Raw genomic sequence first — 14,853 nt, forward strand, 5'->3', positions numbered from 1 at the left:
CTCGTAAAAATCGTACCCCGGCTGTTAAGCCCGGCTCTCCGCATAACACCTTCTAGCGCAATATTGAACAACAGGCACGAAAGTCCATCACCTTGTCGTAGTCCCCGGTGGGATCCAAACGAACTGGAGTGTTCACCTGAAACCTTCACACAATTTTGCACACCTTCCATCGTCGCACATATCAGTCTCGTGAGCTTCCCGGGAAAGCTGTTCTCGTCCATGATTTTCCATAGCTCTACGCGGTCGATACTGTCGTATGCCGCCTTGAAATCGATGAAAAGGTGATGCGTTGGGACCTGGTATTCACGACATTTTTGGAGGATTTGCCGTACAGTAAAGATCTGGTCCGTTGTCGATCGGCCGTCAACGAAGCCGGCTTGATAACTTTCCACGAACTCGTTTACGAATGGTGATCGCTCGAAAGTTCTCACAATCTAACTTGTCGCCTTTCTTGTAGATGGGGCAGATTACCCCTTCCTTCCACTCCTCCGGTAGCTGTTCTGTTTCCCAGATTGTGCCTATCAGCCGGTGCAGACAAATGGCCAGCCTTTCCGGACCCATCTTTATGAGTTCAGCTCCGATACCATCCTTACCAGCAGCTTTATTGTTCTTGAGCTGGTGAATGGCATCCTTAACCTCCCTCAAAGTGGGGGCTGGTTGGTTTCCATCTTCCGCAGTACTGACGAAGGCATTTCCTCCGTTGTCCCGTCCTTCATTGCCTGTGCTCTCAGCACCATTCAGGTGCTCGTCGAAGTGCTGCTTCCACCTTTCGATCACCTCACGCTCGTCCGTCAGAATGCTCCCATCCTTATCCCTGCACATCTCGGCTCGCGGCTCGCGGCACGAAGCCGTTGCGGGATACGTTGAGCTTCTGATAGAACCTACGCGTTTCCTGAGACCGGCACAGCTGTTCCATCTCCTCGCACTCCGTCTCCTCCAGGCGGCGTTTTTTCTCCCGAAAGAGGCGGGTCTGCTTTTGCCGTTTCCGTTTATAGCGTTCCACGTTCTGCCGGGTCCCTTGCTGCAGCATGACCGCCCGCGCTGCATTCTTCTCCTTCAAAACCTCCTGGCATTCCTCGTCGAACCAATCGTTCCGTCGACTCCGTCCCACGTACCCGACGTTGCTCTCAGCTGCATCGTTGATGGCTGCTTTTACTGTTCTCCAGCAGTCCTCAAGAGGGGCTTCGTCCAGCTCACCCTCTTCCGGTAATGCAGCCTCGAGTTGCTGCGCGTATGCCGCTGCGACATCCGGTTGCTTGAGCCGCTCTAGGTCATACCGAGGCGGCCGTCGGTACCGTACGTTGTTAACGACGGAGAGTTTTGGGCGCAGTTTGACCATCACCAATAGTGGTCAGAGTCGATGTTAGCGCCACGATAGGTCCTGACGTCGATAATGTCGGAGAAGTGCCGACCATCAATCAGAACGTGGTCGATTTGCGATTCTGTCTGCTGTGGTGATCTCCAGGTGTATCGGTACGGACGGCTGTGCTGGAAGTAGGTGCTACGAATGGCCATATTCTTGGAGGCGGCAAAATCAATTAGTCGTAGGCCGTTTTCGTTCGTCAGCCGGTGGGCGCTGAACTTTCCAATCGTCGGTCTGAATTCCTCCTCCTGGCCAACCTGAGCGTTTAGATCTCCTATGATGATTTTGACGTCGTGGCTTGGGCAACTGTCGTACTCGCGTTCAAGCTGCGCGTAAAAAGCGTCTTTATCATCATCAGTGCTTCCGGAGTGAGGGCTGTGCACGTTTATTATGCTGAAGTTGAAGAACCGGCCTTTGATCCTCAACTTGCACATTCTCTCATTGACCGGCCACCACCCGATCACGCGCCTCTGCATATCACCCATCACTATAAAAGCTGTTCCCAGCTCATGTGTATTGCCGCAGCTCTGGTAGATGGTACACACTTAAATTATTTTACGGATTCCTGTAAAATCTCAACAGCTGAACAGTTCGGTGAAATAAATTAACGGAGTACGGTAAATTTTTACAGTATTCCGGTAAAAATCACCGGAATCCGTAAAATTTCGACGGAATTACGGTGTTTTATTTCACCGAACTGTTCAGCTGTTGAGATTACGGTGAAATTCATCGTAAGAGCTTAGTGTGTATGGTTACCTCTAAACGTTCGCACCATTGATCCCTTCCAACACACTTTCTGCAACGCTACGATGCCGAATCCACGGTCCTTCAGCACGTCGGCGAGTATGCGTGTGCTCCCGATGAAGTTGAGAGATTTACAGTTCCACGTACCGAGCTTCCAATCGCTAGTCCCTTTACGTCGCTGTGGTCTTCGCCGATTGTCCCGGTTCGTATTCTCTCGTTGATTATTCGTTGCTTGATTTTTTACGGCTGGCTTTCAGGGCCTGACACCAACCCCCTAGATTTCCGGAGGACCATTCCCCCTAAATGTTCGGAGGACCATAGTGCGCAGTTTAGCTTAGAGTCCTTCTCTGGCACTCGGACGATGATCAGCCGCCCCTGACATGGGGAACAGACGCTGTTGTGAGCCGCTCCTAACATGGAGTACAGACGCTCAAGGTTTGCAGAAGCAAAAGCAAAAGCAAACGCCCCCTAACCTGTCAGCATACGACCAAAGTTCCCACCGGGGGTTGGTTACCCGATCTTCCCTAAGGTTACTCGTACCCCGGCCAGTACCGCGAGGAGGTAGGGATAGGAGTTGCTGGGCAAGAGGCTAAGGACCGCACAAAGGGGTCTATTTTATTCCTTCAGGTACGCGAGGTACCAATGGTACGCCATGCCCAGCCATTTACCAACCAAAGTTGTGCTTTTCTAGTATATGATATAGCAAGTGCAAGTACTGTGTTCGCAGAAAAGTCAATTTCTATTGGTTACAAAGTTTATTCAAATGAGTTTCTTATAAAAATGGTCAATTTAATTGAAGCTGTCCGGATTTTAATTCATAAGTGTCCGGCTTATCGATTCAATTGTCCTATAACATATTTCGGAATGCAATTCATCATTTACATAAATGCACTAAATGTATCTACTGGTAAGGGAAGACGAGGGTTATATGTGCCCCCTAAGGAAAACTCCCCCAGTATCAATTATAACTGTGAATTTCATCGAAAAGGGATTACAGGGAAATCTCATAAATAAGCACGCAATTTCTAAACATAGTCATTGGATTGAGGCGATCATATAAAAAAAAATTTTTTTTGAATAAATAAAACCATAGTCTACGATTTTCAAAACAGCGGGTTTAACGCGCCATACAGTTAAGGTACAGTGGGGAAGTGTATCAATGGGGTAAGTGGATCATTTTTCCATATTAAGCATAAATACTTGAATATGTTAAATGTTTTCGCTTCGTTTAGGTATATTCTTACGTCCACACTGATACTATTGCAAAACCAGTACTACACGTACACTAACACACGCAAACTTGTTAGCTGCAAAAATCAATTAATTTTAAAATTGTTTTCCGTCAATCAAAAATCCATTGTATCTCTGCCTAAGATCGAATACTATAAGTTTTTTCAACACATAGTGAGCAATTCTCGCTGAAACCAGGCCGCCATCGGCACCCATCGTTAAAATTCCAATTTTATGTCACTGATCGCTAGTTTTCGATAAAACTTAAGGGTGGTCATTTCTGTTTTCTCAAATGGTTGGACCCCTCGTACGCCAGCTAGCTGAACAGTTTGCGAAAAAGCCCATTTTTTGATAAATCTTGGGTATTTCCTCACGTGATATGTCTCACATTTCGCTTGGAACACATAGCAAGCTTAGTGGCATCGTATAGAGAAAGGATATAGCTTTTATTCAAACTTGAACAAATTTTGGCGGCCATTTTGAATTTGGTCGCCATCTTGAATGTTGTTAGAAAAATCGTTTTTTCACCATTAGCGCACCGCTAGTTTTGAATTCTGAGATCACCATCAAAAAGCTGAGGAAAAATTGTGTAAGATAGGCTACAAAAACTAGGTGAGCAATGGCATTTACCCTATGATATGAACGGTTTTCTAAATCATGTTCTACTATTTTGACGTATATGGCGAGTGCAATCAATGCAAACATAATTTTTTGTACAAATAGGATTTTAAACTGTTCAGATAGCTGGCGTACGAGGCGGCGTACGAGTCCACCAATTTGAGAAAACACCACCCTTAAGTTTTATCGAAAACTAGCGATCAGTGACATAAAATTGGAATTCTAACGATGGGTGCCGATGGCGGCCTGGTTTCAGCGAGAATTGCTCAGTGAAGATTTCAGTTCTAATTGAATAAATCACAATAAAAAATATGTGATTTTTATAAAAAAATACAAATATATTGGACATGGTACACTTACCCCTACTTCTTAATGGGGTGGAATAAGTGGATCAAGTATTATTATCATTTATTTGTAGACTGTTTACGAGAATTTGAATATGATTTAATATACGAAAATGTTTTTTTCGTTTTTTTTCATTCCTAGCTTAAATTTGTCAAATTGACTATAGAAAATTTGAATTAATCCACCAAATTTGAGGTTTGGCTTCGATTCATCTTCACATGATCGGTGAAAAGCATCCTTACAGTAAGATTTCTGTACTCATGAAACCTAATTAACTTTCCATTAGAGACGCACACAGAAAATAATAACAATAATATGCAGCTTTTACCCATCCCAATTTTCAATAAAGCTTACCGGGTACTGAGAACACGACATCAAAGAAAATCTTTCCTTTTATAATGATTAACGTAATGTTAAATACATACCGGTTGGGCTACGCCAGATCGGTGCATCGTTGATATTCGTTGTGTGAGAAGACCGATTGTTCGCGTAGGCAGAGATGACAAGCTCATATCGCGCACCGTGGATTGCGAGTGAATCTATCAGTAAGGCCGTTGCATCCTGTGACAGATAATTGATCAATGAGATATTTGTTTCTTGATAATATGGTATTCAGATTTTAAAATGTACATAACATGTAAATGTTTCTTATACCATACTTTTTCCCCAACATGTTGTATGATATTAAATAATACTTACTCCGCTTACATTACGCATAAAGGAATGTGAAGGTTCATCATCCGTATTCGTATCTAAAGATAAATCAAATATTCGAACAATGTAGTTATCCGGAGTGAATCGTGGTTTGTCCCAAGTGATGTTGAATTGATAGTTGTCTCCAGAAAGGTACAAAGTGCTCACTTGAACGTTGGATACGCTCTCTGGTGCTGTTGATAGATGTAAGAAAAAATTGAGAGTTTAAAATTGTTTCGTCGTTTGTAGATTTGTTTCTACAATATACCACAAATAACGCTGCTATTGTGCCAATCCACACAACTAGGTGTGTGAAACGTGTGCCACTTCAGTTCACTTTCTTTCGAGGAATTACGAATGTTTTTTGCTCGGATTCCCAAATAGTACTCTGAGTTGAGCTCCAAAGCTGTTATGGTATGTTTGTACAACTCCTGTGAAGTAAAAATAAATTTTTACATTGTTGGCCAACAGATTTGCCACTTTTTTCGAATTTCCATACAAAATTATCAACTTTGGTAAACTAGATCTCATTTACAACTCAGACACAGTGCCGTAGCGTGCGGTTGGCCAGGTTGGCCATCGCCAAGGGCACAGGCCTTCAAGGGGCATTTTGGCAGTGACGCCCCTGGTGACTTTTATAGATACATATCGAGAGGGATTCGCTATAAGGGCCTATCTGACAAATCAATAACAATGAGAAAATAACCAATGAAATTTTCATGTGCAATTTTTAATCCCAATTGAAGAAAATATACTCCAACTTTAACTATTTCACTTTGATACACATTTCATAAACCTAGTTTTAAAATCCTCATCAATACCACACACATCTCCTTCAATTTTCCTAGCTATTTCGTAATAAAAAAATATTATAAGGTTTCGCCTTAAACGCACTCAAGAATGCCAGTATCGCCCAATGTTATGAGCCTGTAATCGATATTATTTTCAGTGTCGCCTATTACTTTGCGCCGTGTTTTCATTCTGGTTTCAATTAAGCCCGCCATGTACGCCTTGTTTATTTTTTGTTTGCAGTGTCGCCGTTTACTCTCGCCGTGTTTTGATTTCGATTTCAGATGCGCCCATCACTTTGATAAACAAAAACACAGGCGTAATCAATACAGTGTGAGGTTTTGCATGAGGTGAAGTTTCGTCTTCTACAAATTTGCGTTTTTAGAATAGTTAAATTATCGAAAGGGGAAAAGTTCAAGTGCAGTGAATAGACAATCAAGCTACAATTTCACCGCTATAGTTTCTTAAATTGTGTACATATTGTCAGTTTCGCCTAATTCGCGAATCTGTCTAGATATTTTGAAGGACGCCTATTAAGCAAACCTTTCGAGAAAATAATCGTAGACATAAGCATGATAAATTGAGATAATATTCTTACAAAACAAGTTGGGAGCATCTATTAAGTTGAAAAGTTTGTTAAATCAAAACACAAATTTAAAATAGGAGGGTGAAAATTAATGGCTTAAATCTTACTCAATCCGAGACATAATTCATACAGAAAGTTTTGGACAGATTCTTCCAATAACTCGTAACTCTAAACTAACTACCGAAAAGCTAAACATTACATTACTTTGCAATTGGATTAAATGGACAAATTGATGTGAAGTTTTGCGAAAAAGTTACACGTCTTCTCAGTGAGAATCGAACTCACGACTCCCTGATCTCTAGTTAGGGCGCGTTACCCCTACGCCATGAGAGGACTCATGAACGCAGAAGTTAACCTGAATTCGATTTTAACTCAATAATCACGTGGTCCTTTTTCGCAAAGTGCACCTCTTTCGGAAGAATTAGATGCCCATCCAAACACAACGCTTTCTATTTATATCCAATGCCTAGCCCGAGAGTGCATTGTTTTTTTAGGTATTGAAATAGCACACTACACTAGCCAGCAACTGCAACTGCCAGCAACTTATTGAGCTGAAATCGAATTCAGGTTAACTTCTGCGTTCATGAGTCCTCTCATAGCGTAGGGGTAACGCGCCCTAACTAGAGATCAGGGAGTCGTGAGTTCGAACTTGTCATGGACTTATTTACGATAAAAAATTTATCGTTGATGTTTTCTGAAATGTTTCACGTATACTTGTGCAATGCTAAAACACAGTTGAGTTTTATTTAAGGGGCGCTCAAATAACTGTTCGTCAAGGGCACCATGAGGCCACGCTATGGCTCTGCTCAGACATAACTCTAATTGTAATGTATATTATTGAGTATTTTTCCAGTTACAAATTTAAAGGAATTACGATTTCGCTAATGCGAAATTTTCGATAGAAAATTCAGAACTGGAAATCTAATAGCCCTACACAAAAACCGTTTCAAGCAGACTTGTTCATGTTGTTAAAATCAAGAACTTTGCTGATGATACGATGAAGCTATTCCATAAATTTGTTAAGGTGAAGATGAATCGAAGCCAAAGTTCAAATTTTCAAGAGCACGGATCTGGAGAACCAAACATCCGTTTAAGCTGAAAACCTAATCGATTGATCACCAGCTGGTGGTGACCAAACGATTAGGTTTTCAGCTCAAACGGATGTTTGGTTCTCCAGATCCGTGCTCTTGAAAATTTGAACTTTGGCTTCGATTCATCTTCACCTTAAGTTATGTCAATTATAAAAAATGTCAAAAAATTCACCTTGGGCAAACCATTCAAATTACGGTTGAAAAAAAAATCATTCAAACATATATACTGAAATTCGAGTTATGTCTGAAGAACTGTGAAGATTTTACTCAAAATGGCCTATAAATACCTCGGATCTAACACGAAAATTGATCAATTTGTGTGTGTGTGTGTGTGTGTGTGTGTGTGTGTGTGTGTGTAATCCAACTAACACCCACTGTCCGGCAGTGATATTATGGAAAAAATCTTTCTGCAATGCTAAGCGTGTATGCTTTGCAGAAAGCTTTAGTCCAGGAGTTAGAAGGTGATAGCTCTATTGCAGATCTCAGTGACCCATTTCAGAATATATAATATACAATAAGCCCCGCATGTATGCATTACCGTTATCAAATGGATAATGATAATGCAAACACACTTCCAGTTCAAAAGATGTTGTCTTTAGAACCGGCGCGTATTTAGTTTGTTTTGCAAGCATAATACTCAGAACAATCTCACCGAAAACCATCTAAGGCGGCGTTGCCATCAGCATGGAAACCTTCGACCCAACCTTTGGCTGTGGGGTTGGTCTTTCTTCCCCCTTCACGTCGCACATCCGTCCATCGCTACACCATGCCACTTTTTTCACAGTTTCGTATTGCAAGATATTTTTCATTTGATCTTATGTTTACGCACATTAGTTCCTAAATCACTATTTTATGTACGTTCTTTATTGGTACCATTGCACAGAGCACTAATTGTAACGTTCAATTTCCGGGGCGTTCGGCGTCTCACTTTCACATTCCCGGACACACGAAAGTCACACTTTTCTTCCAATCATTGGCCACTCAAAGATCAATCATCTGATTAAATTCCTCACCGGCAAAATAAAAAAAAAATAAAAATGAATCAACTGAAAATTCGCGCAATATGCACTGCAATTCACACAATCTCACATTCACATGCACTCTGTCCAATTTCTAATGCTCTTCTAACACGAAAATTGATCAATTTGTACGAAAAATCGAAAGTTGCAAATATTTTGTCAAATACGATTGTCCGACATTTCCCCGAAAACCATTTCCCTGAATGCACTGTTTCCCCAGAAGCTTTCTGCAAACACATTTTTCATTTTTTTTTCAACTATCAGAGTAATAGACTAACTTCAGTTAGTCAGTTAATCGCTTCTAACTAATGATTCTATTATGAATGATTTTAATCGAGAAATGACAGACGAAATATTTGGATTGGAAAACGATGACAGTTTTGGAAGCCCTGCTTTTAAAAATATGTTAAACATTAAGTTCAGTATTAGAATTTAGGATGCAGATCGTTAGGCCAAATGCCGTTAGGCCAAATTCCGTTAGGCCGAATGTCTTTAGGCCTGAGGCCATTAGGCCGAATGCCGTTATGCCGAATGTCGTTAGGGTAACATTTGATCATTTACTTTTATTTCATAAGGCTAACACATTCATCAGTGTTTTTTCCTTCTTTTAATCAAAGGCTGTTCTTTCTAGTTATATTTCACAGCGGATATTGTGGGCTTCTAGGTACTGCAAATTATCTTGATCGAAAACCAACAATCCATTCGACCTCACAATTTATTCGGCGGCTTCTAAGTAACGCAAATCAGCCTGACCAATCCCTGTTAGTTATATATTCAACCTTACAGTTCATTAGAAATATCGGTCATTTTCGGCCTAATTAACCTTTCGGTCTAGCGATCCTTTCTTCCTAACGGCATTCGTCCTAATGACCTTCGGCCTAACGGCATTCGCTCCTAACAGGATAGAACCAAAATTTTATTATGCTAAGAATAGCAATAAAAATGTAGAAAATGTAGAAGGTGGGTTTTGAAAGATTATCCAAGAGGTGAGCAAATCTGATGCCTTATGTCGTTTGTCCGAACATAATTTATCTTAATGACATCTGGCTGAACGGGCATCGACAAAATTATTAAATAAAGTTTTACTGACTGAAAACTTTGTGCAGGATTCAGAGGCGTGAGCCAAAAGGTACATCTTGATCTTTACTACTTAAGAATTTAAAAAGAAAAAATGAGTCAATAAGTTTGTTTGGGACGCATCTGCCAGATTTGTGCATCGTTTCGAGGCTATTATTCGATCATTGCTTCCGCATTAGTAATTAGTTTTATTTTAACAATTAATTGATACCATAAAAGTTGCTTGTTTTAAATTTTGTAAATATCCCTTTTTTGGTGCATGCCGTATTACTTTGTCGCTATCCAGGTTCACTGGTAGATCTTTACCCCATAACGCACCACGAAAAGGTGATAATTTTTAAACTAGGTTTTTCTTTTTTCAATCGTAGGCAGTTCATTGAAGCTTTGCTGTGTTAATATTGTTCTGCTCACAACTTCTCCTTATTTCAACAGGAAATTTCCCTTCTTTAATCAGAAGGCAATTCTTCATAGATAATTATACCAATAAAAATGACAGAGCTACTGAAACTTTAAGCAAATTTTGTTCTGGTAATTATATCCTACTTCTTAAATTTTTATTGTAAATGCAAATATCGCGGATTCTAATGTTTTGAACCAACATTTTCAATGCTTCCGATTAACCCTTGATAAAGATTTTTCATTGAATAGGAATGTTTTTTTTCTATTTGGGTAGTGATTATTAGCATTTTGGGTATTCATTACTAACATGCTCACTTCATTTGATGTTTTCGGCTAATAGTTTTAGGTCATTTTCGAAAAATTTGTTTCTAATGAAGACATTTATCTTTAAACTGATGTATTGTCAGAAAATGGAAATAGAAGCATGGTGTTGCGTCTTTTTAAAAGCTTCTAGAAGGAAAAATCGATGTCTAGTTACGTAGGGCAAGATATAATAGATTCTTTAATTAGCCTACCGTACTAAAGCTTGGCTTATTGTAGTTTCAGTCCTTTATGGCACGCTAAGTATTATGCAAGAATAAACATTTGACTAAATGAATACATGGCAAAAGAACATGTAACCAAATAATGAATCTTTGCGAAATATTCCGAAATAATTTGAAAGAACAGCCTATCATTAAAAGAGAGAAAAATTCAATTTGAAATATTATCAGCTAATTGCCAATAATTATTGAAACAGTTTAAATAAAATAATAGCCCATAATTCTAAGAAGGCGTAATTCAGCCAAATGCCCATTCGCCCAAATATCCATAAGCCAAACAGCCATAAGCTTATCATATCGCTTACAATGAAACTGCCTATCATGAGCTTGTTTTTTCAAGTCAGGCTATCACATGAGCGATTTTTAAGTGGCTTTGAGTATACCTAATGCACGCGGCACATCATTTTGAACACCAGTTACTTCAGACATATGGATTTTATAACAAATTTTTATCAAACCTCACATCAGCTAGCACATTAAACACCTTTTGGCAGCAGGATTATGAATAACTTCGAGTATGTAGCCAACATTAAGATTTTATTCGCCCGGATTTATTCAAATTTGCAAATTTAATAACGCAAAAAATGACCATTTTTGACACCCTCTCGTAACGCATTTTGTATGAATATTTTTCAAATTTTGTATGAACTGTCACAACTTATCGACACCCATCCACCCTCTTCAGCGTTATGAAATTCGTGAATGAGCCCCCACCAACTCTTTTTATTTTTTATTTCATGAAATGAAACTATTTTTTGATAGTCCCGATTTTTAGATGCTTAGAATGTAAAAAATATGGTCTTACCTTCTGGTGCCTAGTGAAACAATCTTAAGAATGATTGTGCTACTTTTCCCCGAACGTCAGTTCCCCGAATGACCCGTTTCCTCGAAAAGTGTAGCAGTTCAAATAGGTACTATAATAGTTTTCAGAGGCAGGATGATGAATTAGAAAGCAATCAAAAGAAGCAGGTTTTAGTCATTCTCGACTAGACACATGTTGCCAACAATGCTGAGGACGGTGAAACTAGTAAGAACCGCCACACAGTGGCGGGCATTTATACAAAGGTCGGACAAAACCAAAAATACGTCCCAAATCGTTTGATAATGATATCTTGGATACCTGATATCATCCCGTTGGAAGTAACTGTCAAATTAAAAATTCAATGGAATAAAAAGGCTATTGTTACAAAAAAAAAATGATTGTAATGCAGAAATTTGTGTATGAACCTAGAGATCAGTGCTGGGAATGGTAATAGTAGTAGGCTTGAATTTCGCGAAAATCACGTGGCTTTCCAAGTACAGTAGTTCAAAATCGTGAATCTCATCAAGTAGCCTATGTTGGGTGCATGAGTTTTCTAAATCGTGAGTGTCATTGAAGGCTCTAAATGCGGGAAAAGCAACGGGAAATAGAACATTTTTCTACAGTAATTTTGGGTTGCCCTTAGCAAAGGGTGTTTTGCAATTTTCAAGGCTCTTTGCCTACAGCAGCGATAGGCGTGAGTTTCACTGGCTTTGCTGACTGCGATTGGCTTTGTTTGGCTACTGTAGAATGAATTTCAGATTTTTTTCCCAATCCTGCTAGAGATACATATTTAGGTTCCTTGTAAGAATTTCAGTAAAGTTTTAAACGAGTTACGATACATTATACAGATTAGAATGATAAAATAAATAAATTGTATTGAAAAATGAAAATGGAATTTTTACCTCTTTTACCAATGAGGTGCTAGAAAAACTATTGCAAAAGTTTGTTCATGAAAAGCTCTGAACTGCCAGTTTTGCATATTTGAAGTTACTTCGAAGCTGCGGTAAAAAAATCAGGTAAATCAGACTTCTAGAAGCCGAGATGCAAGCCTCCAAACTTGATCATTTTGTATGAAAAAAGGCCAATGCGTTCTTTATTCTGTCCAATAGTGTGCAGAGCTACTTAGGCACTTCCATGATTACCTTTGGCATGGGAGGTTCTTCTCGGCCGAATTGTCTGAAACTTTGCAAAAAGAAGCACTTAAATAGGACGCACACTGTGGCCAAATATGAGCTCAGTAGCTTTTAAAAAACCCCACTGCCTAAGGGAATCAAAAGTGCCAAGAATAGGATCCGACTCCTACTGTATCTAAGCTGTCGTTTTTCAATTCAAATCATTCATTTGAAACGATAACAAAATTCAGTCGGCTATATCAATGATAAAACAAAATCTGGAAAAAAATCTTTGGCAAAAGCTTTCGGGGAAACAGTGAATTCGGGGATATGGTTTTCGGGAAAAAATCATTCGGGGAAATGCCAGACAATCGTATAAAGTTATGACAAATATGAGTGCCAAAAACTTTTCGAGGAAGTGGGCTATTCGGGGACACGGGATATTCGGGAAATCGGCATTCGGAGAACTGGCTTTCGGAGAAACGACATTCGGGGAAAAGTAGCACAACCCTTAAGGATATATTGCCAAAATTGTAGTGTAATTAGCTCATGGTGATATAATTTACTTATTACCTTCTGAACATCCACCGTCTTAGAATGATAATCCTGTAAATGGCTTGCGTGGTACAGGATCTCATAGTGACAAGTTTTATCTGCGAATGAAATTTAAGATAATAAAAATTAGCATATTAGCATACCAGAAGTTATCCGAAGTAGTAAATATGATTGAATATATGGAATCCTGTGCCCGTTTGATTTTGACATGGTTCGATTTTGGCAACACGTAACATTGAATTTGAACCTTGCCAACATTTGTTATGGTCTAATCTAGAAAAACTTGAAAGTTGAAGAATTTTTGGAAAAAAATCCTAATGATATTCTTACAGGACTATTTGGAATAATTCTTCCAGGTACTGGTGGGGTATTCACTTGAGAAATTATTTAACTATCGTAAGGAAAACCATTCCAGGACACACGTGAGAGCCGGAGGAATTCTGTAATAAATCCTGGAGGCTCTAAAGGAACCTAAAAAAATCATAGTAAAATTTCCAAAATTGGTGAACAAATCATTAAAAAATTAGCATTCTTGGCGGAATCTCGACGAAATCTGTTATTTGCGAAGAAGACAAAAGTGAGGTTTGAATTAGGTTTCAACTGGATTAATTTTGAATTGAAACAAAAGTAAAAATTAACATATTTAATTTATAAACAACACTACTACTATAGAATCAATATGACAGTTAAGTGAATGTTTTAGTGTGATCCATAATCGCATTATGCCGTATCAAGACTTATCGAAGGGCTACCTCGAAGAAGGCATTTCCCACTACTTACCTGGCGCCGGCTGCCACGTAACGAGAGCATCCAACTTTTCACTGTCCTGGTTATTGGTACGGAAATCAATGATGTCAATTTTGGTTATGTTTCCCGGTGTATAATCATCCGACAATGTCCTAAACTGTGGCCGCTCTCCGACGTAAACATACTCGCGGTTAGAGGTGAGGACGGTCGCTGTTATGTTGTACCGCTTGTTCGGCATTAGGTTTTCTATTTTTACAATCGATGCATTGGTCTGTAATTGAAAGGATATGTTGCGGGAATTAGATTAGCAATGTGTAGGCCGTTAAGAATGGAATTGCTTTTATGGCAAGATTTGCAGAAAGAAATTAAAAATTTATTTTCACAATTAGGAAACAAAAATTTTGAAAATAAAATTTCTCAATTGGACACTGGCTCTAAGCCCTTTTAAAAATTATCTAAAATTTAGAAAAAAAACCTCAGAAGCCAATACCGGCATTGAAAGAGGAAAACAAATTATTACTAACTAATTACGGAAAAGCTCAAAAACTTGCTATGCAGTTTGAAACCGCGTACAATTTTAATTTAGGTCTTCTTCTTTTCTGGCGTTACGTCCCCACTGGGACAGAGCCTGCTTCTCAGCTTAGTGTTCTTATGAGCACTTCCACAGTTATGAACTGAGAGCTTACTATGCCAATGACCATTTTTGCATGCGTATATCGTGTGGCAGGTACGAAGATACTCTATGCCCTGGGAAGTCGAGAAAATTTCCAACCCGAAAAGATCCTCGACCGGTGGGATTCGAACCCACGACCCTCAGCTTGGTCTTGCTGAATAGCTGCGCGTTTACCGCTACGGCTATTTGGGGCCCTTTAATTTAGGTCTTACTAGTCCAATAGAAAATCAAGTTACTCAGGACTTCGAAAACATTTTCAATCAAGAGAACGTTTCCGAAAATTCCTGGGAGACTGATTTGGAAGAAGCCAGAACTATTATTTAAAAAACATATCAAAAATATGAAAGCTCCTGGCGATGATGGAATTTTGTACATCCTCATCAAGAAACTTCCAGAAAGTAGCTTATCATTCTTAGTTGATATATTTAACAAATGTTTTCAGTTGGCATATTTTCCTGACAACTGCTA

The 14,853-nt window shown here is 39.4% G+C and overlaps 1 protein-coding gene across 7 annotated transcripts in view; it reads right to left on the bottom strand.

The window, feature by feature from the left end:
- Positions 1-14,853, bottom strand: part of LOC5574477 (tyrosine-protein kinase receptor torso) — a 198,415-nt gene that overhangs the window by 32,105 nt on the left and 151,457 nt on the right. For all 7 annotated transcript variants that reach the window (XM_021843939.1, XM_021843940.1, XM_021843938.1 and 4 more), the window contains 5 exons: positions 13,746-13,983; positions 12,984-13,063; positions 5,262-5,424; positions 5,000-5,187; positions 4,726-4,861 (listed from right to left, as the gene is read on the bottom strand). In XM_021843939.1, the coding sequence (XP_021699631.1) occupies positions 4,726-4,861; positions 5,000-5,187; positions 5,262-5,424; positions 12,984-13,063; positions 13,746-13,983 (805 nt within the window). The remainder of the gene's footprint in view (positions 1-4,725; positions 4,862-4,999; positions 5,188-5,261; positions 5,425-12,983; positions 13,064-13,745; positions 13,984-14,853) is intronic.

The sequence above is a fragment of the Aedes aegypti genome, chromosome 2 (assembly GCF_002204515.2).
Source record: "Aedes aegypti strain LVP_AGWG chromosome 2, AaegL5.0 Primary Assembly, whole genome shotgun sequence".
NCBI classification, from domain to species: Eukaryota; Metazoa; Arthropoda; class Insecta; order Diptera; family Culicidae; genus Aedes; species Aedes aegypti.